Source organism: Gopherus flavomarginatus, chromosome 14, assembly GCF_025201925.1.
Source record: "Gopherus flavomarginatus isolate rGopFla2 chromosome 14, rGopFla2.mat.asm, whole genome shotgun sequence".
In the NCBI taxonomy this organism is placed as follows: domain Eukaryota; kingdom Metazoa; phylum Chordata; order Testudines; family Testudinidae; genus Gopherus; species Gopherus flavomarginatus.
Genome location: NC_066630.1, coordinates 33,129,726 through 33,151,751, shown reverse-complemented (window position 1 = coordinate 33,151,751; position 22,026 = coordinate 33,129,726). Strand labels below are relative to the sequence as shown.

Genomic DNA, 22,026 nt, shown 5'->3' with positions numbered 1-22,026 from the left:
TAATAGCAGTAAGATGTGTAGAGCATTTACAGCTCTGGTGACCAGTTTAAACAAAATACTAAATCCAGTTAGATAAATGGAAATAATGAAGTGGAACTGCTTCACTTACACAAAGAATTGTGTAAATGGGGGAGTTCCTATACATACCATACACAACAACGTGGTATTATCCAAACTTGCTATTACTTTGAAAGGATAATACCAGTGCCCTCTGGTACGACTGTACTGACAAACATAAAACGGCTTTTCTTAACTGGATTCTAAGTCCCTCTTTATTGCTTTCCCTTCCCCAGAGAGACACTCAAGCTCTCTTGAAGATAGATTCTAAGGGTGAGTTACCTTGCACAGCTCTAAAGTCTGGCCGTGCTGGGACTCTGCACAGTTTGCTGAAGTGGAGAAAGTTGCTTGTCTTTTGGGGAAAGACTAGCCATCCAAGATCGCCTAGTCAGAGCCATCCCACCATCCCCAGAACCGACAGCCATCTGTGATCGGACATTGTCATCACTAACGAGGACCAGAAGAAGATCATGACAGTAGATGTTACAGTGCCTCTGAGAACAGGACCCTGGTCTTCTGCAACGCCCAGGCTTAAAAGGTGGAGAAATACCCTCTATGGCCAAAACCTTGAGAGCTCAGGGTTACCAGATTCAGACACGTGCTGATTGTCAGAGCCCTGGGCACATGGGACCCCAGTAATGAGGGAGTGTGGAGAGAATGCGGAATTGGTCAGTGCTACGTTCGACTGATGTGGCAAGTCATGGTGTCAGACACTATCAGGTAGTCGAGGAACATCTACATAGAACATGTCACTGGACATCAGCAATACGAGGAGGGATGAGCTGAAGTGCTGATGAGAAGCCCAGTGGGAAAGTAACTGAAATACTTTTCTGAGGGAATGTATTTTCTAAATGAAAAACCTACCCTATATTCTCAATTACTGAGGGACAATCTTCACTCATTGCTATATTTGCTTTCTACAACCAACTCTCTGTATAACTTTTCATGAGTGATGTACCTGAATATTTGGATGCTAATATCTAAACTGTATTCTTCAATTTATTCACCGAAATTTGGATTATTGCTGATTATGCACTATATGCATCTTATAACTTTAAAATAAACTTTGTATTTGTGGATAATTTAAGCACTATACCCCAGATGTACAGATGCTCTTTTCTTAACCTGTGTACTATATAATTTTTTTAACATTAGCTTTAATCTTGCTATGATGAGGTTACAGTACTGATCTGTAGTCCAAAGGTTCTGATTATGAAGGACATAATTTTCAAAAATGTATACCTAACATGGTACATGATCATTGCAAGTACATATGCAAAATGGGTATTTGCTCTTCAACAATGTGAATAGAGGAAGGCATGATCCACTGATTAGCAAACTAGCCTGGGACTTTGGAGACCTAGGTTCAGTTCCCTGCTCTGCCCCCTATTTCCTATATGAATTTACACAAGTTACTTATTCTCTGTTCCCCATCAGCAAAATAGGAGTAGTAGCACTGCTCTACCTCACAGGGCGGTTGTGAGTTTAATGTGTTAAAGATTGTGAGGCTCTTGACTACTATGCTAATGGGGGCTATAGAAATACTGTAAATAGGATAGCCGAATAGCCCAGTTTTATGTCTCATCCGGAGCAAACAGGACCTACTAGGAATAAGTTCCAGGGTCCACTCCATTCCTAGATGTCCAAAATCATCATGCAGGACCCTCATGGCCAGGGCTCCTTACTCTGTACTCTGGTAGCACCAATTGCATTCGTTGCTTTTGTAAAGAGTCAGTGGTAATTCAGTGCAGCATTCCCTGAATTAGTTTTAGTTTGTTTCATTCTCTCAGTAGGCGGGACAGGGTTATAAGGCCAGTAAGCCGGTTAATTTATGATGCACCTGGGGTGACTAGTGAAGAACCAATACACTTAACTCACAGGTTGTGAAAGCCATAGTGGGTTTCCTGAGGCTCTTTGGGGGAACTAATGAATTTGGTATAATATGGAGTGTGATTTGTCAGGATGACAAATTCTTGGCTTAGGGGAGGATGTAAGCAGAGTCCATGAGTTCTCCGCTGACATCTAGTGATGAGCTGTGGAGGAGGACTTCAGGAGCTGATCTTGTTTGCATAGGCACACCCACCCTGTCTAGGTGCTCAGCATGATAGGATAGCTTGCCCAAATGATCACTTGTGGCTGGTGTTAGATCCCCAGTCTTCTTGTTATTGGGGCAGGAGTAATAAAGGGTTGTTATCCTTGTTGTGTGAATTGAGGCAGCAGAACTGTACTTGGCATAGCCCTATGGAGGCACTCACCCTCAACTAAATGACATTGGCTAGGCAGGGGACATGGGTTACAAAGCCCAGTGAGTAGAGAGAGATGGTGGGGATAGTACTCATACCTGGTGGTGCTCAAGGGTCATAGGCACCACTTGACCCTTTCTCTCTCCACTGTGTAATAAGAGAGTTAATTTAGATTCCACTGAGAGTCTTGTTACACCCCACAGAGCTGAAATAACTGATACCTAGGTCTAAGTATTAGACCTGCTGTGCGACGGTGTCTCTGATGCAAGAGACTGCCCAGTGTGCACCAGCCATGAGCTGAAATCTGAGAGCTGTGTTAAGTGGTGGGCCCTGAAGACATCTCAGCAAGCGGCCAGCACGGTGGCTGATGGAGAGGTGTGGCAATTTGCCAGCAGGGTATCTGGCGGAGAGAGCCAGAGCAGAGAGGTGTGGTGACTGGCTGGCAGAGAGGGGCAGCGAGTGAGTGCCTGAGCAGCGCAGCATGTAAGGTACATCCTTACCTCTCAGGGTGAGAGGTGAACTCTGCAGCTGCACCTCAGAACTCTGGCTCCGCACTGACCAAGGAGAGCAACTGTGAGTGGGATGCAGAGAAGGGATGGGCACATTAAAGGGACTTTTGGGTTGCTGTACTTAAGAACCTGATGGGAAAAGGACACTACCCAACTTACTTGGATTTGGGTCTTTTGCTCATGGTTCATGTTTATGAACCCTGTTTGTGGTGTTCTCCCAAACTAATGCTGAGTTACTTCCCTCCTTTTATTAAACATTTTTTGCTAAACTCAGACTCTGTGCTCGTGAGAGGGGAAGTATTGCCTCTTAGAGGTGCCCAGGGGATCACAAGCCCAAGCCACTGGGTGGGGGCTCGAGCTGGTTTCGTGTTGAATTGTTAAAAAGGAACCTCTTGTTGCTGCTGGCTCCACCTGGAAGACAGGTTACAGCTCTGAATGGGAAGCCCAGTGCTCTCTGTGGCATGCCCAATCCAGGCATTGCCCACTCTGAGAACGTGAGGTCACGTTTGGGGTTGGTTTGTTTTTTAACAGCTAAACCTAGTAATAGTTTCTGCTCCTCACCCTTTGTTTTTAACCTTGCCTTTCCTCTCACTACTAGTAGATAACTGATAGGGACACTCAGCACAATCTTCATTTCTCTTTTGCTGATTTGCATGCTTTCCATAGGCCTTCCCACCCAGCTCAATCTCAGTATGTTTGATTCAAGGTGTTCTAGTAAACAGTTTGCCTTCAGCTGTACACCCTGAACATCATAGTGAATTGAAAGAGTGCTCACAAATATTACATTTCAAAACTCTTGTCTCAATTACTTCATGATTTGATGAGTGGGAGCATGCACTAATCATTTTGGAAGCTAAACGGAATAGAGGATGATGAACAAGCTTTGTACAATAAAGATCTATTTGTTATTCAGAGTACTTCATATTATGGATAGCTCTCTAGTACATTGAAATAAATGATTCTAGCTCTTTTGAATGTTAGAAGTTGACAAAAATGCAGTATGAACAGTATACATCAGAGACCCTTCAATGAGGCAAATAAAGCATAAATCTGGAGACAGAGAGGGATTGCATCAAAGCTGCCCTCAAGTACACAGCACTTTCAGTTTTAGTTTTCAAATGATCTCAATGAATCTAAAAATAAACCTTAACTATATAACTAATGCACATTTGCCACTGCACAGCTTTGCATGAGTATCAGGTACTATTCCTCCGCTGTGATGCAGATTGCACATAATAGGCAAGATGTCAAAGAAGAGAATCAATTCAAAGAGCAGCTGTGAAGGAGCAGACACAAGAAAACCACGGGACTCCACATTGTGTGTGGAGAACACAAGACAAAGTAATGGAGGAAGAACTCAGGAAAGGTGGCAAAACAGCAGATGTAGAATCTCTAGAGCAGAAAGAGACAGCGTATGTGGGATGAGCAACAAACATTTAGAAATATTGACTCTGCCAGAAAGTTTCTAAAGAGAAAAGCAGAATTTTTCTAAAGGACACTGATATATACTGGTACAACAATCTGCATCGTTTAAGTGATAGTGGAGGGAAAAGGCTGGTCTGCACTGTTATAAGTGTCCAGCACTATTATTGTGCTTCACAACTGATATCAACTTAAATCCAATATTACATAAGAAGGGTGTTTATCAAGTTGGTGTAAAAAAAAATTAAGAAAGTCAAGTATTCACTTGCCTATTTGAAGAAAATAAGCAGCATGTTATGAACAACCATTTTATCAGTTGTTTAATGTCTCTATTAACAATTACCCCAGATCAAACACATTCTCCCATTTTGATTTGTGTACATTTGCTCCATCCGCATTTAGATATTGATCTGAATTTGACTGGTGAGGCCCAGCTTAGATCTTAAGCCAAATCTCAACTCCCTTCTGATCTTTCAGGTGGTTTGGATACAGACCCAAGTTTAATAACACAGGACCCAGTTTTTGGGTAGCTTTGAAGCGTTCCCCTCTTGCACACATTCATGCACATGAACTTAAGTCAAATCAGGGGGCAGATCCTTTGTTAGAAATGGAGGCAGCTATCCCCCATAAGCCTCTTCTCCTTGTTCTCCTTGCCTTCTTTTCAGGGATGATGGACACAAATTCCACTTAGGTCACCGACAGCTGTAGATATTTTCAGGGTGCTAGATAATGCCCCTGAAAAGCCTGGAAAGGAGTCTCTGACCCAGCACTGAGCTCTTGGCAGCAACTGCTGGAGTTCCATTGGTCAGTGCTCTGAGTGGTGTCCCTCGGCACCCACTTCTCGCCTTACATCCCTTATGCTTATCTTCCTTAGTGTGCTTTTATGGTGTGTTGGCTGTATCCTGCCCTCAGTGTGTTCCTAATCTGAAAGAATATTACATATGGAATCCACAGTCCAAAACATTTATAAGATTAACAGTGTTAAATATCTTATTTAGGTAAACTATTTGAATTTGACACTTAGCAGTGAGTTTTGTTTTAAACAGTGATTCAGGTGAAGTTTTGTCCTAGTAAGTATTGCAAGGTTTTAGGCCTGATCCTGATGCCCTTACTCATATCTAGACTCACTGAGCTTTGTGAGACTTGCATGAGTAAAGGTTCACAAAGCCAACCCTTTATTTTCCCACAAAATCAAAAGGGAAGGCTGGATTTTTAAAATTATTTATTTTATTTTATTTTTGCTGGTTCTGCACAAGGGAGGAAAAAACATTGAGCAAAACCACTCTAGCTACTATTGGCTGAAATTATGGTAGTGAGGCAGCAAGGCAGAAGGGAGTTGAGAGTGTTGGTTGAACCACTAACCATGGAGTTAAGATGCCTGCACTTTGTTTTCCATCTCAGTGTGCTAACGGAAGATGCAAATCAAGTCTAGTAATATGTACATAAAATTGTCACCTCATTCAAAGAGACCATGTTTTTATGCTAATTTTACATTTGATAAACCAAGGCAATTAGGCTTTGATCACTGTGAAATTATAAGCATATTTTATAGAACTAAAGGTTCTGCAGCTTCCAATTATACTTAGACTTTCAGACATGCAGCAAGAGGCTTTTTGCAGACAGCCTGAAACAAAATAGTAAAGTGAAAGCTGTTCATTTTTTAGAGTTGTTGCTTTTTTTTTTTTTTTTTTTGCTAAGACTAGCTTTGTAATAAATCCACTTGTCGCTCTACCAGACCAATTCGTTATATAAGAGGGAAGCTAGTTTAATAAAAACTACAAGAAGTAATTCAATTTCTATCAAGGCCTGTTATGAAGTGTTCTTTGCAATACCTATTGTGCCAGTGGCTGACACTCTACATGTTTTAAATACATTTTGAAAGAACATGCAGGAATTGAGAATGCCTGAGAGAATTGCCTAGTAGAGACTGCTTATAAGGGGATAAGAGAAATGGCTGAATCAAACCGGGAAAGAAAATGACAATCCAATCCTGCGTGTGAAAAGAAGGGAGATGTGAGAGCACTTGCTGAGTGAAGAGTGGCAAAACGAGCAAGTAAAAGGTGTCACACCACAAGACTGGACTCACATTGAAGCGTAAGTCTGATTTCATGTTAAGTACTAAGAGCATAAAAATGGGTGATCACTTTTTGACACTTTCTCAAGGTGCCCAGGACTGTGTGTCACTGTTTCCACTCTCATCCCCCCGCGCACACACCATAGTGAGAGAGAGACTTGCTGGTGCTTAACTGGGTGTCAGTTCCCTGACACTTTCAATCTGTTAGCCACCTAAATAATCTTCTCAGGGGTCTGCCAGCCCTTCCTTTGCCTTGCAAGTTAACACTTCTTGTGCCCTAGTCCTCAAGCACCTCTGAAGTGTCCCCTGTAATGTTCAACCCCTGCCACTGGACATTCACATCCTGGTCAGGTGTTCGGTAATATATCCCTACTGCTATATTCTTTTTATTAGACCATGGAATTACTATCCATAAAGTTTCTATGGTACAGTTTGGTTAATTTAAGATTTTTACTTTATTTGATTCTATACTTTCTTTCACATATAGTGCCACTCTCCCACCAGCACGACCTGTTCTGTCCTTTCAATATATTTTGTACCCTTGTACTACTTTGTCCCATTGATTATCCTCGTTTCACCAAGTTTCTGTGATGCCTATTATATCAATATCCTCATTTAATACGAGGCACTCTAGTTCACCCATCTTATTATTTAGACTTCTAGCATTTGTATATAAGCATGTCACTTTTTAGCTGTCTGCCATTACATGATTTAACTGAATGGGACTCTTTCATTTGACTAAAAGAACAGGAGTACTTGTGGTACCTTAGAGACTAACAAATTTATTTGAGCATAAGCTTTCGTGCGCTACAGCTCACTTCTTCGGATGCATAGAATGGAACACACAGACAGAAGATATTTATACATACAGATATTTATACATATCTTCTGTCTGTGTGTTCCATTCTATGCATCCAAAGAAGTGGGCTGTAGCCCACGAAAGCTCATGCTGAAATAAATTTGTTAGTCTCTAAGGTGCCACAAGTACTCCTGTTCTTTTTGCGGATACAGACTAACATGGCTACTACTCTGAAACCTTTCATTTGACTGTTTCTCATCAGATCCTACCCATATTTTATCATCTTCCATCATCTCCTCCTTACTAGGACATAGAGAATCTCCATTAATAGATCCTCCCCTAAGGGATGTCTCTGTCTGAAACACATGCTCCTCTGAACCTGTCGACTTTCCCTCAGAAAGGGGCTAGATGGTGCCACTGCTGGAAAGCAGTGTCATTCTTTTCACTGGCTTCTCTACACCTCACTGATTGTACTTGACAAGTTCCAGCTGAGCAGGCAAGAGCCTCTTTGAATCCACACCAGGATATGAAACACAAGTATATGAAACCAAGTAAAATATGAAGCTTACAAAGCCTGAAAGAGATAAATGTGAAGGTTTTTTTAAAACAGCAAATGCTTCCTATTGCCAACAATTTAAACAGATGTTTGGAGAACTGCTTTTGCTTGATTCTAATACTGCCACAGTATTCACTGCTATAGCTGCAGCAATTTAGCTTAGGTTATAGTCTCTGCATTCTGATAACAGTAACTTGTAGTGAGCTAATAAATTGGACAATAATGCCTGCATTACTGGCTATAGAGAGAATATTGTGGTGGAAAGTACTAGAAGTACAAAGAGACGGAAGAACATCTTGTTAAAATACCCTAATTTGATTTTCTTAGCATCTTCTATAACAGGAGTAGGCAACCTATGGCACGCATGCCGAACACAGTGGCACTCACACTGCCCGGGTCCTGGTCAGAGGTCCAGAGGGCTCTGCATTTTTATTTAATTTTAAATGAAGCTTCTTAAACATTTTAAAAACCTTATTTACTTTACATACAACAATAGTTTAGTTATATATTATAGACTTACAGAAAGAGACCTTCTAAAATGTTAAAATGTATTACTGGCACACGAAACCTTAAATTAGAGTGAATAAATGAAGACTCGGCACATCACTTCTGAAAGGTTGCCGACCCCTGTTGTATAACTTACAGTGAAATGCCTTGAGTTATTCAAAATAGGTAACAAAATCATTAAGTTCCAGTGAGCTCCTCATAAAGTTATGGATCTGGTCCGGTCTCCTGTAGCAATTCCCCAGACAGAGTAGCTGAGATACACATGGATAAATATTTAAGCATGGGTGAACATTTCAGCAGAGATTCATTTGAGGCAGGGTTAGGTAAGATCAATAAAGTAATGACTACTGGGAGCACACACGGATTCAAAAAATGGTGTAGATAGTGGACTTTAGATTAGCTCCAGAATCACTGTACAGAATAATTCCGTATACTCTGCTACACACACTGGAATATTACGTAGCAAGTGCAGACTGAACAATGGTTCATTCTTGCCTCTGAATTGCCTGATTTTTGTTGCCTGAGACTCTTAAACACGATTGCTGTATTCATAACATCAAAAGCAACTTTCAGGCTGGTGAATCCCAGAGTATTTAACTTAGTGCACATAATACAGAGAAATCCACAGCACTGCACTGCAACCACCTAACGGGTCAGACAGTTTGGGGCAGGAAGCTATTCAATTGAAATGGCTGGGATACTTTAGTGACAAACAGCATGTCGCTATCCGAATGGGCTTTTGGCCACGACATACATGTTAACGCTTCTTTGGCTGAGTGCCATGTGCTCTTTAGTGACCCTAGTAAACAGGATCTCAATGTTTGTTTCATGAAGAAGTGGGCATTTTTAGGTAGCAAATTACCCCTATAGCCATACCAGTGCATTGGTTCAGTTCCTACTCAGAGGGAGGAATGCCACCAATGCAACTTTTCTGGGTTCTTAGGTCTCCCACTCCAGTATAAAAACAGTGCAAGGGCAGAGTTCTGATTTCACACTAGTTTAGAGTCACTGATGTTAATGGAGTCATACCCAGGGGCGGCTCCAGGCCTCAGCATGCCAAGTGCGTGCTTTGGGTGGCAAGCCACAGGGGGCGCTCTGCCAGCGCCGCGAGGGCGGCAGGCAGGCTGCCTCTGTCAGTTTGCCTGCGGAGGGTCCGCTGGTCCCACAGCTTCGGTGGACCTCCCGCAGGCCTGCCTGCGGCATGTCCACCGAAGTCGCGGGACCAGCGGACCCTCCGCAGGCAAACCGCCAGAGGCAGCCTGCCTGCCGTGCTTGGGGCGGCAAAATCCCTAGAGCTGCCCCTGGTCATACCAACATAAAGCTCCTTACATAGGTAGAAATGGCTAAATTGTTCAAGGGAGGGGAAGTTTATAAAGTAAGTCTAAGTTATAAATCTGAAAATTTTACCATAATTATAGTGCTATGACTGGGATCTGAATTTAGTCCTTAAATGTAGTTACTCCCCAAACCTTTATTTCTCTGAAAACAGTTGCAAATGTTTGAAATAGGATACTGCACAAATCAGAAGTTGAAAGAAAACTATGAGTATGATGAATGGACAGAGGTGGAAGTAAACTGATTATAACAATAACTAACTCAGTAGAACTATAGTGAATTAATTCTCTTTTCAGTAATTTGGAGTTTCACGGGTTCAGTGAATTTTTTGAAAAATGAATAGGGCTAGACACCTACAAGAATAAGAACAGCATCTGGACTAGTTAGTGTAAGATAAAATTACAAAGATATTTATCCTTGTGCTTTAAAGGATTAATTGTGAAATAAGTGCCGGTGAGGAAGAAGTTATTGCATTGCATACTTAAGTGTGCTATGGAAGTTTATGCCTTTGGAAGCATCTGCACTGGTCACAGATGCAATCTGAGGTGTGTGTCAGTGCTCTGCTTTCATATAACAATCTGTATGCCCCTAAAATATTAATTAACAACGGAAAATACATATGTTAATTTCTTCGGATTAGATTACTGAGAATTTTGAGAAGAATGTTTGCAAACAGAAGTTTACAAACCAGAATTAGCTGAGCATCTGGTCGCCTTACATGTTTTAGTATTTTTCATTTCTGCATCAACATTTGATCAGATTCCAGATTTGCTACAATGGTCCAGACTTTGGTCATATGCAAATGGGACCAAGACAATATACCCCAACCTAGCACTGATTCTGAAGGTTACCCAGAAACTAGATCTGGTCCAATATACACCGCCTACCTGCTAAGTGGGGCAAATCAAGGCATCAGTACTTTTCATCTGCTGCCAATCCAATACCACCTCATTTCATGCTCCTCATCAGGGTATAGTGTACTCACTTTACCAATATATGATCTCCAGTGACTGACACAGTAGATATGAACTGCTAGTACCAGCACCAGCTAGAAGAGTTTCTCCCATTTACTCCTGTGTTTAAATTAAGCTTATCTAGGCATTGATAGATGTGATAGAATAAATCTGATTCATTTAAAAAGTTACAAACTTTATATCAAGTAGATCTGATCCTGCATCACTGGATCTGATCCTACACCACTGTTTTTTGCCATTGAATACCATCCATACAAGATTAAACCCTAAAAATGCCATAGCTCAGTTAAATATGGATTTCTTCTTATCAAGGAACATTTTATAACACTAGAATGAAAAATCCAGGTTTAATATTCTCTGCAGTAAGGACAAGCAATCTCACTTATTACTACAGACAATTTAAGCAGGGATAATCTTGACAAATTTGGTTGGCAGATGGATAAAAGTGCCAACCAACTTTTGAAACCATGTATTTGTATTTAAAACCAAAGTGCAAGACCAAAAGTAAAGGGGATATTTGGATGTTCTTACACACAGATCTTACATTTATTGAAATATTTCCGCTAACACAAAAAGACAAAAATATTTCACTTGAAGCACCCATTCAAACCCTGCTGCTACTTGTAATCTGGATATACCCCCTGTACCTAGGCAGGCAAAGGTAATGAATTTCACAAAACCCTACAGTACGAAGAACTCAAAGGTCAGTCTAACAGGCCTTTTGGGAGGTGGGGGTAGGGTGATGTAAGACTTTGATATTTTGGGTCATTAGCGATAAGACATTACAATTACATTGTGTTGCCCCATATAGGTGCACATCTTAACACAGAATTAACAGTGTTAAGCAACATATTGTATATTGACCATATCTTGTTATATCATTAACACTTCCTTTTTTCCCCAAAATCATTTAAACCCATCTGTAACATGGTATATTTGTATATGTAACCATTAACTTTGTTTTTTGGGGGGAAGCTGAATGTTTTCTGCGTGATAGGATGGACTGAGAAAGTCTCAAGAAACAAGAATGAAAGGAGGTCAAGGGATGTAATTCAATAATTATCTTCTATGCATATTCTTCTTGACTATCCTGTAAGCACAGGATAACTGTGGCTATGTCAAAGCATCTCCATGATTTCAGGATCTCAATTGTATTGTGGTCCTGTGCAAAATACACTATTATTTTTTATCCATTTTTGGTGAGTTTATCTGGCACTGTTCTCACAAAATTTGTTGTAGTCCATTAGAAGATATTCTGTTAATAATTCTTTCCAGTGATCTATAGTAAGAATCATTGCCTTGGTCTACAAATTAAAGATTGCCATTTGTATTTATTTTTTTGTTGCTATAAACAGCAAGAATTGGAGTAGCTTCCTTATTCCTGCATTGAATCTTTTTAATAGGCCAACTTCCAATACATTTATCTTTAAGTCCTGTTTGCATTCTATTTCTAATTCATTCATTTATTTATTTTAGGATATTTCCAAATTTTTTCCCCATCTAGCAATCACATAAATGTATGAAAGACTGCCTGGCTGCTTTGCATTTCATACAGCTATCTGGGAAAATATTATTTATTTGATTATACAGAGTTGGAGGAACATAGGTTCTGTAAACTAAAAAATACTGAACTTGCTACTATGTGATTAGCATTAGAACCATCAGTATTATCTCATTCCATTCTTTTCCTATTTCATTTCTACAGTCTGCACTCCATTACTTAATATTTTATGCTGTTTGTCCTTTAAAAACATAATTCTGTATATATTCTTCCAGACCAGAAGTTCTCTACCAGAGGTGCATCAAACTTTAATCTAGGGGGGCCCAGGTGAGCCTTCTAATAATTTAGTAATTGTAGTAAAAGTGTGGGAGGACCAAGGGCCAGGTTGCAATGCCACACACTCAGATCTCTCACTCACTGATATTGACAGCACTAATTCAGGTAAATGGTGCTTTTATAGAACTGTTTGACTTGCATTTTGAATATTTTTCCCATTATCTCCTGAACAAATGCACTAGCAACACCAGGTAGCAATATTCTTCTCTCTATTATAAGGGACAGGGCCGGCTTTAGGAAGTGCGGGGCCCAATTCGAACATTTTCGGCGGGGCCCTGGCAGGGATGACTGAAAAAAAAAAAAAAGCCTTTTGTTTCTTCCATGTATTATTTACTTTCCATAACTATATAAATAATACAATTATATATTATGTACATTGCATCATATATGCTGTTGATTGCTTATTAATGATCGCCATTTCACATGTGTGGGTCCCTGCCACTCCCTGGGGGTGTGCACATGTGTGGGTCCCAGCTGCTTCCTGCCCCTTCATTGAAGCAGGTGTCCAGGGTTACTGCCCTGGGAACTGCAGGGCAGCAGTGGACATGGGGCTGGTTCGAGGCAGGGCAGGGGCTGACTGGAGGTAGGGTCTAGCTGCAGGCAGGGCAATGGGTGCAGGGCTGGCTGGAGACAGGGGTGTGTGGGGTGGGCTGGCTTCAGGCAGGGCCGCAGGGGGATGCAGCAGGGGTTGAGAGGGCTGGAGACAGAGGAGTGCGGAACTGGCTGGCTTCAGGCAGGGGGGTGCAGCAGGGATTGGCTGGAGACAGGGCAGAAGGTGCGGAGCTGGGTGTGGGCAGGGTGTGCAGGGCTGGTGCGGGCAAGGCTGTGTGTGGGGCTGGCTGGCTTTGGGCAGGGCCACAGAGGTGTGTGGCAGGGGTTGGCTGGAGACAGGGCAGGGGGTTTGGCAGGGGCTGGCTGTGGGCATGGGGTGCAGAGCTGGCTGCAGGCGGGGGGGGGCAGGGCTGGTGTGAGCAGGGCAGGGGGTGCAGCAGAGGCAGCTGGAGCCCTCGTCCTTTAAATAGCCCCCAAGGCTCCCGCTATCCCAGGGCTCTGGGGGTTATTTAAAGGGCCTGTGGCTCCCCTGCTTCTACCTCCCCGGACCTTTTAAATAGCCGTGGGAGCCCTGGAGGATACATGGGAGTGGGGGGGCTTCGGGGGCTATTTAAAGGATGGGGTGGCAGAGGCAGCTGGAGATCCGGGCCCTTTAAATAGCCCCCGGAGCCCCCTGCTATCCCAGGGCTTTGGGGGTATTGAAAGGGCCCAGAGCTCCAGCCAGGAGAGCAGGGCTGCAGGTAGGGCTTGGGCTCCAGCCGGGAGAGCGGGGCCGCGGTGCGGCTTGCCCTGCTCCGGCCGGGAAAGCGGCGTTGCCAGGTGGCTTGCCACGCTCTGGCGGGGGCTCTAGCAGGGGCCGTGGCGGGGCTCGCCCCGCTCCGGCCGAGGCTCTGGCCGGGGCCGCGGGGCGGCTTGCCCTGCTCTGGCCGGGGCTCCGGCCGGGAGAGCGGGGTTGCAGGGCGGCTTGCCCCGCTCCGGCCGGGGCTCCAGCCGGGAGAGCGGGGCTGCGGGGCTTGCCGTGCTCCGGCCGGGGCTCCAGCTGGGAGAGCTGGGCTGTGGGGCAGCCGCACTCCCACTGGCGCTTTGGTCAGGGGAGCAGGGCCCTGGAAGACCCCGGAGCAGACCGCAGCCGGGGTAAGCAAAAAAAATTTAAAAGGCGCTTAACGCGCGGGGCCCTCTTAGGCGCAGGCCCGATTCCGGGGAATCGGCCGAATCGGCCTAAAGCAGGCCCTGTGTAGGCTGCCCCATTAAGCCTTCTGTTCAGGATGAGGTCCTGGCTCTGTAATTCTGGATGGTACTACTGTAGATTTTCTTCCGGTGAGAGAGCTGGAGCGCCATTTCAGTCCTACGCTGGGAAGCTTTTTGCGGCTTCTCATTAGGCTTCCTCTGGATCTGTGGATGGAGGAACCTTTCTTAGGTCCCAAAAGGGGCCTCTTTATTCAATCTGAATTGAAAAGAATATGAGAAAACCGATAAGACGTAAGCAGAGAAAACAAGAATCAAGTGGACCAGGGCTCCCAGCGTGTATCCCACGGAGTCTTAACACGCAGCCTGTGGCTGCCTCTTTCTTGTAACTCTGAGAGGAGAACAGAGCTGATCAATTGTAGGCTTTCATAAGGGAGGGACTCTACATTTAAAAAAAAAAGGAAAAAAAAAGCTAAGGTGGGGCATGACTCAAAGGTTGAGAAAACCCTGGTGTAGACATAATCTTGATTGCGGAGACTTTAAGCTTGTATATAAATTTATTTCTAATCCAGATAATTTTGTTGATTCCTTTCTTCTCTAAAAGTGTTTAATAAAGTAAGCACTCTGTGTAAGCACATTCAGATTGCACATTCTTTTTTCAAAAAATATATCAACAACATCTGTTTGTTTTAAGGGTTGACCATCTATAAAGAAATCCTTTCATTTATTATAGGGATATTTGCCCCAAAATCTAAAATTTTCCTTATTCAGTGTGGCTTTGAAAGCTCTATACTTTGTTTTTGGTATTTTTGTTTGGTCAAGTGCCTTACATATGCCCAATTAGTCAGTGCACTTTTAAGTAGTGAGTGATATTTCATGGGTGCTAGAATTTTGGGAAAAGAGTCCAGCACACAATTGTGTGAGACTGGGTTTTGCCATTTTCTGTTCTATCTGTATTCCTGGTGGATTTTCTCTGTGAAATCCCTTCCTGTATCAGTCTAGTGTGTGCTATAATATCTCTTGAAGCCTGGTAGCACCAAGGACGTTCCAGCCAATCTGTTTTGATTCTTGGTTTCCAGTTTGACCACAGGAATCTTTGAATAGGTATTTTTTTTAATTTCCTGACTAAATTTTTGGGATGTGTAAAGGGAACCAAGGGGAAAAAAGAGACAAGACCCTGGGCAGGACATTCATTTAAAATACAGAGTTCTACCCGTCAAAGTCAATGGTAATGCCTACCTTTCTAGGTCTTTTTAAATAATTTACATTAATGACTCAATATTTGATTTAATACCCCCCGCACTCCACTTAAGGTGATTAAAATTACATATTTAGTCATTAATGTATCACCCACTACTTTTCTGTGGGGATTTATCATTTATTGGGTATCTTCTGAAGCCCAGGAATAGTATCTGATTTGGAGTAGTTTAGTCTGTATACTGATCCCTAACCAAAAGCTTTGATTATTTCTTGTGATACTAGCCAACTTTTATTTATACCTCATATAAAAAGCATAAGGTCATCAGCATAATGAAATTTTGTTTTCTGTTCCCAGAACACTGATTGCCTGAATGTCTTCAATGCAGACTGATAAAGGATACCCTTGTCTTGTTTCTCTGTAGAATGGTATCAATGCAACCTGTTTGATATTTCCCCAAATACATGCTATAGGATTTTTGTAGATTTCAATCCACTTCTGAAAGTGTTTGCCAAAACCATATTTCGAAACAAAAAAAGGGTGTTCTACCTAGATAAAAGCCTTTTTCTGCATCCGTAGTTAGAATGCAGGCATCTTTATTAGCACTCTTGAAACGCTATATCACATACAGGAATTTTCTATGTTATTTAAGGGGCTTATTCCTTTTTTATAAAGGCAGTCTTGCTTTGGTGTACTAATTTAGGCATTATTGTCTCTAATCTGGATGCTAATATTTTAGTTAAAATAGTACTACCTATGTTTAAAGAAATGGGTCTGTAAAATGCTTGAACTGATAACTTCTTATTTTGTTTAGCTATCAAAACTATATGTGCTTGATAGAAAGTCTTTGGTAAGCACTCTGTTGCCCAGGAAGACTGAAATACATTTGCTAACAATGGAGTTACCTGTGTTATAAACAGTTTATAGAATTCAGTGTGAATCGATTTCTCCCCTGATTTTCCCCCCATCTTTATTTCTTCCTGTGTTGTTGGGTCATGTAGTACTACTCTTTCATTATGTGTCATTCTGGGCATTTTAAAATTCTGCAATACATGCTCCCAGTTCTTCCATGTTTGCATATTTGCTAGTATTTCTCTCTTGGGAATATTCCACTAGCACTTTGTTAATAACCCTTGTTTTTTTTGAGTATTCCATTTTTTGTCCTTAAGGCTGTTCTGGATCTTCTGTTGGAAACCAATCTGATTAGTAATCTGCCAGATTTGTTCCCTTATTCATAAAGCCTTTGGTTGGCAAATAAGAGAGCTGTCTGTTTTTCTTCCCTGTTGTCAGTGCTTCTAAATCCATTTTTTTGCATTATTCATCTCTTGGAATAAATCTGCATTATTAGTCAAATAATATTGCTTCTGCAAACTATAAATTTGCTCCTAAAAGTCTGTTTTTGCTTATGTCCTTTTTTCTTATGAGCTAATGTGTCCCCTTATTCTGATGTAAAGGCCTCCCACCTAGTTTTTGGGGATATATCCTGTAGGGGGTTATACTTAATATAATTATCAATATGGGAATGCTCCTCCAAGCAGAATGGATTGCCCAGCCACTCCATCCTCAGCTTTCTGACAGGAGAATGAAGCCTGCAACACCAGTGAATTCAGAAGGAAAGAGAGAGGAGAGTCCTGTTAGAGTTGCAACTCTGCTGCTCCTTGCAATCCTCTCCAAGGACCTAAGGGAAGGATGTGCCCCCCCACCTTCATTTCTCCTTTCAGCTTCCCAGCAAATAACAAGAGCTTGACTCCTGCTACTACCTATAGCCCAGCAGTCAGGGGGCTGAGTTTCCCATTCACCTACAGAAATGCTGACAGTGTCACTCTGGTGGGTGGAGCTCTGATCTTCTCTGCTCCTGCCCCTTCCAGTCTATTCTCACTTGTGCTCCTGGACTGCCCCAGTCTAATCACAGGTATAGCATATAGAGCCATTAGTCAGTTTAAAGATCTGTCCTATGTATTACACTGTATTCAGAGTATGATAGAAGTAAAGTTTATAATTAATTGCTTCCACAAAGTGTTTTTATTTTACCTTTTTCTTTGATCTCTCCGACTTCTTGGAAATGTTCTTCACTTTTTTATGAAGATGATATAAAACCTAAAAAAGTAATAATAAACTATTCAGCGGTAGACACCACATTCACAAATGCTATTACATGCTCTGTGTGTTTGTATATGGACTTGCAGCTTGTAGAAACATTTAAGAATGAAAAGAACTGATTTGTAAAGATGTTAGATTTCAATGAAAGTCTACTTCAGTGCTTTATTAAATACATTTTGAAATTTTCAGCTCCAGATTTTAACCCTTACTGTTTCTTCTAAAAGCTTGTTTCCTGGGGAAATTTATGGAAAAAAGCTAAGTTTGGACAAGGAGTTGCTCATTATACGTAAACAGCCTGATCCAAAGCTTGTTGAAGTTCATGGCAGTGTTTCCATCAGCTTCAATGGACTTTGGATCAGGTTAACTCAACTATGTGTATACATCCCATCAAGATGTAACATGGTCAGTACCCCACTGTCAGTTCTGTATCCAGTCAGTATAGGGCACTTACTGCATAACTGTTAACTGGGCACTCTGAAGTGGTAACTTGAATTTAAAGTTACTTAACTAGGTCTGGTCTACACTAGAAAATAAGGTCAGTTTCAGGGGTGTGAAAAATCCACACCTCTGAGCTGCGTTGTTAAGCCATTTTAAGTCCCCAGGCAGACAGTGCTAGGCTGATGGAAGAATTCATCCATTGACCTCGCTATTGTTTCTTGGATAGCTGGATTATCTACGCTGAGGGGAGAACCCCTCTTGCTGGCGTAGGTAGAGTCTACACTGAAGTGCTACTGCAGCTGTAGCATTCTAAGTGTAGACATACCTGTAGGTTCTGACTTCAAAGAGATGTAGGACTATTAAAAAACAAAACAAAACAACAAACTATTAAGAAGATAATTTCCATTCAGTGCTCTAACAGAATTTAAATTAACCTTTTAAAACACAATTACAGCAATGCTGTAACCAGGCAATTATTATACTCTGGCTATTGGAGCCAGGAGACTAACGTACCTAAATCAATTATTTATAAGAAAATCCATCTATTAAATGTCGTTCACATGCCATTTGCCAGTACACACAACATAAGCAATGAACTGGAAAAAAACCAGCATCAATTTAAGCTACCATAGGGGAAGCAAAGCACTTTATTGAAAGATGTTTGTATATTAGGGACAGAGATTAGAGATTTCAGTATAAACACAGTAGAAGAGTTAAGTGCCTCTTTCTAATGTAAATCCTATTACTGAAATTTCAAGCATTTTAAAAGAAGATTTGTTATGCTGGTAGAATATTCAGTTAATCTTAAAAGGACATCAACTTAAGTTGCTTTTACTGGAAGCGTTACCTAATACTGTAGCTTAATGGTCTGAGAAAAAGTCTCTTAACAGTATTTCCCTTTTCTTGAGGGTCTCACCCAGCAACACAGGGAGGAACATTTTACAGAAGTAGGAGAACGATTGTAAAGCTACAAGAATCAGCACTGGAGTTGGGGTGGCTGGTAAGGGATGAGTCTCCATCAATCCTGGAGAAGGCATATGGGGGGATTGTTCCAATCCCCTCACCCATCAATCCTGGGGAGGGAATAGGCAAATAAATATTGGGAGATCTGTTATGTTACCCCAGTTTTGCCCACTCCCCTCTTTTCACCCCCTCCAAACCTGGTGTGGAATTGGTATCCTCAGTTTAGGAAAGGAACAAGGAGAGGTGGAGGTTATTTCCATCTGTCGGGAATATGGGGTGGATGGATTGATCCTTAGTCTTGGTGTCAGAAGTAAGGGAAACTGGCAATTTTGGAACCCCTTATAAGACTGCCACTCACCTCCCTCTCCTCTCCTTTCACTCACCTTGGCATAGCAGCAGGTAATGAGCACCAGGGGCAGCAGGTACCCCACCACCAGGATGGCCACCTTGTAGGTTTGCTTGGCAGCTGAATCATCAGCCCACTGCTCCCAGCAGAAGGAACTGTTGGGTGCTTGATGGTGGCCGCTCATGAGGGCCTGGTGCTGGGCCACGGGGATGGCAATGAGCAGCGACAGCAGCCAGATGATGCCCACACCCAGGGAGGCATTGCGTTTGCTACGGATGCAGGGCGAGCGCTTGGCATGCACCACAGCGATGTATCTGTCCACAGACATGGCCACCAGAGTGAAGATGCTGACGAGCATGGTGGCCATGGCCAAGTAATGAACCCACTTGCAGAAGAAGGCGCCGAAGACCCACTCTGGCAGGGAGTAGATCGTGGCTTGGAAGGGGATGCAGAAGAGCAGGAATGAGAAATCAGCGATGCTCAAGTTGAGGATGAAGATGTTGGTGGCGCTGCGTGAAGGGCGTCCCCCAGATCGGATTCGCCCCAGCACCACTAACACCAGCGTGTTCCCCACCATGCCCAGCAGGAAGATCAGCCCGAAGAGCACAGGCACAATCACTACCTCTGGGCCGCCCCCAGACACTTGCAGCCAACACACTGGGGAGCCTGTCCAGTTAGCCCCCATGCTACACTCAGTGCTGTTAGCCCTGGGAGACAGTACAGCCGCCTCCTCCTCCATGGAGCCAGGGTAGGTACAGGGGAGAGACTGGCTCCTCCGGGGTGCCTGCTAGGGACCACTCCTGGTGCCCACAGTGGCAGTCTGAGTTATTTGGTGCTCAGTGGCCCTGCTTCAAAGAGCTCCCTCCTCCAGGGGTGTCTGCCTGGACGCTTTCCTCAGGGGCTGAAGAGAATGCAGATTCCTCCAGTTGCAGCGTTTGGGCTCCTGGGGGCTTCTTCTCTGGGGCTCGGTTCAGGCTCTGACCCAGCTCCTGGTTGCTGTTGACAGTGCAGGGGCCTCAGCAGCAGCAGCTGGCGGTGATGTGCCAGAGGCAGAGGGACTAGAGAATGGAGCACATGCCAGAGGGGCTGCGGAGGCACTGGGAGCTTTGAGTGCAATCCGCTCTGCTCCAGCTCCTCTGCTCCACTCCTCCCCTCTCCACCCACTCCTCCACAGAGCCGCTGCCGCCCCGCTCCCGTCCCCAGCTGCGCTCACAGCAATGGAGCTAAGTTAACAGGGGAGCTGTCCGAGACCTGATTCCTTTAGAGGAGAAGCCCTGATCTCCTCCACCCCAGCAGGCATGCACGTGAGGAAGGGGTTGGACAGTAAAGATGAGTTCTGATTTGAAGAGGTTGATCAAACCGCAGTTGCGCAGGGAAAGTCTGCATGGGTCTCCCAAGGAGCAGAGCTGGGGAGCACCTGTTGCAAGGACAGGGAAAGAGGTAAGAGCAGGATTTTATAGCTGTAAAACCTGGATTCTGCCAGCTATTTCCACCCCCACACACTCGCCCTTAAATTGTATTATCAAAACGGACGGGAATTACCTGATACTAGTGCACAAAATATCCGGACCTTGCTGCATCCACGTGTGCAGCAAAAACCCGGAATGAGCAGCTGGCTTCTGACAGTTCTTGGATGCTCACAAAATTCTAACGCTTAAATAAAGCACAGGTATAACTGCTCCTAGTGCAAACACATTCAGACCTCAGTGCAACAGGGTCACAAAAATCTGGTAGCTGGAAGCATGGAGCACCTTTTGTTTGGTGGACCAAATTCTGGTTCTCCACATAGGCAGTGGAATTTGTGGTTAAAATTTTTACTCTGTCCAGCAGGATCCAACTTTGCCTGCACCCCATGGATAGTACATACAGGATCTCCTGCACAATGGAACACAGACATGCCAGCACAACAGGCTCCTGCTGGAGTTAATGGCAACTTGATTGCACTGGGAGAAGGATGGGGGTCCCTTAGTTTCCAGGAGCGTTAACTGCTGCAGTTTAGAACTGGCTTGCTTTGCTGACTTGTCTCTAATAAGATACTGAGCTCATATGAGGAAACCTGGTGCCCCCACACTGACATGCCAGCATCACCTTCCCTTTCTGGGTCAATAAGGAATTAAGTTCCCAATGACATATAATTGGTATTACTCAGACCCAGGGAAACCTGTTCCTTATGCTTAATACAATGGGATGAGTCCATGATTCTGGTGTTTAGATGTTGCTTGTAATTATTAGAATGGGGAGAATTGGCTGTTGGAAGTCTGAAAGGACAGGAAACAGGAAGGACGGGGAGAGGAGTTGAGGAGGCAGAGTGAGAATTACAGAGGGTGCAGCAGGAGCTTGGTAAAGAGGTTTCCACTTTAAAAATAAAGTCCTGTTGAAGTTTGTTAGTACCTTGCCTGGTTGATACAACAATGATTAGTATGTGTTTCCCTGTGCCAGAGAAGCAGATATGGAGTTTTGCAAAACGCCACTGCACTGAAGGATCAACTGATAGTGGCAGCCCATGGCATAGTCCTGCTATCTTCTAGGGCACACTGTTCGAATCAGTAGAGCAGATTACAAGGAGCTGAGAAGTAGTTTATTCTCAAGTGTATATATGAGGAGAGGCAAATGCCTGAGCAGCTATGAGGCAGTTCAACTATATGAATGAAACACTTCAAAAAGTGGTTGTATTTAATTTGAGTGGTACGGTTTTTTCCATTTATTGATTTCTATAAGTGTGTAAAAAATCTTGAATTTCAACATGAAGGACCCCATCCTACACTGCTTTTCTGAGCAATCAGTACAGGAGTGTGTTCATTAGCAGCACTATAATAGAGTAAATAATTCCTTAATTCTAAAAGATGGTTGATGCTAATACTAGCATTTATTGTACAAGAGAAATTTTAAGTTGGTGCTAAAGCAACTGATGTTTGTTTTAGGATGAAGGGT

At 43.1% G+C, this 22,026-nt stretch overlaps 1 protein-coding gene across 1 annotated transcript in view; it reads right to left on the bottom strand.

Annotated features, from left to right (window-relative positions):
• LOC127034164 (galanin receptor type 1-like) overlaps nt 1-19,834 on the bottom strand; it is a 47,323-nt gene extending 27,489 nt beyond the window's left edge. The window contains exons 1-2 of the mRNA XM_050922736.1: nt 19,133-19,834; nt 17,280-17,345 (exon numbers count right to left, since the gene is read on the bottom strand). Of these exons, the coding sequence (XP_050778693.1) occupies nt 17,280-17,345; nt 19,133-19,834 (768 nt within the window). The remainder of the gene's footprint in view (nt 1-17,279; nt 17,346-19,132) is intronic.
• Nucleotides 19,835-22,026: the final 2,192 nt, after the last annotated feature.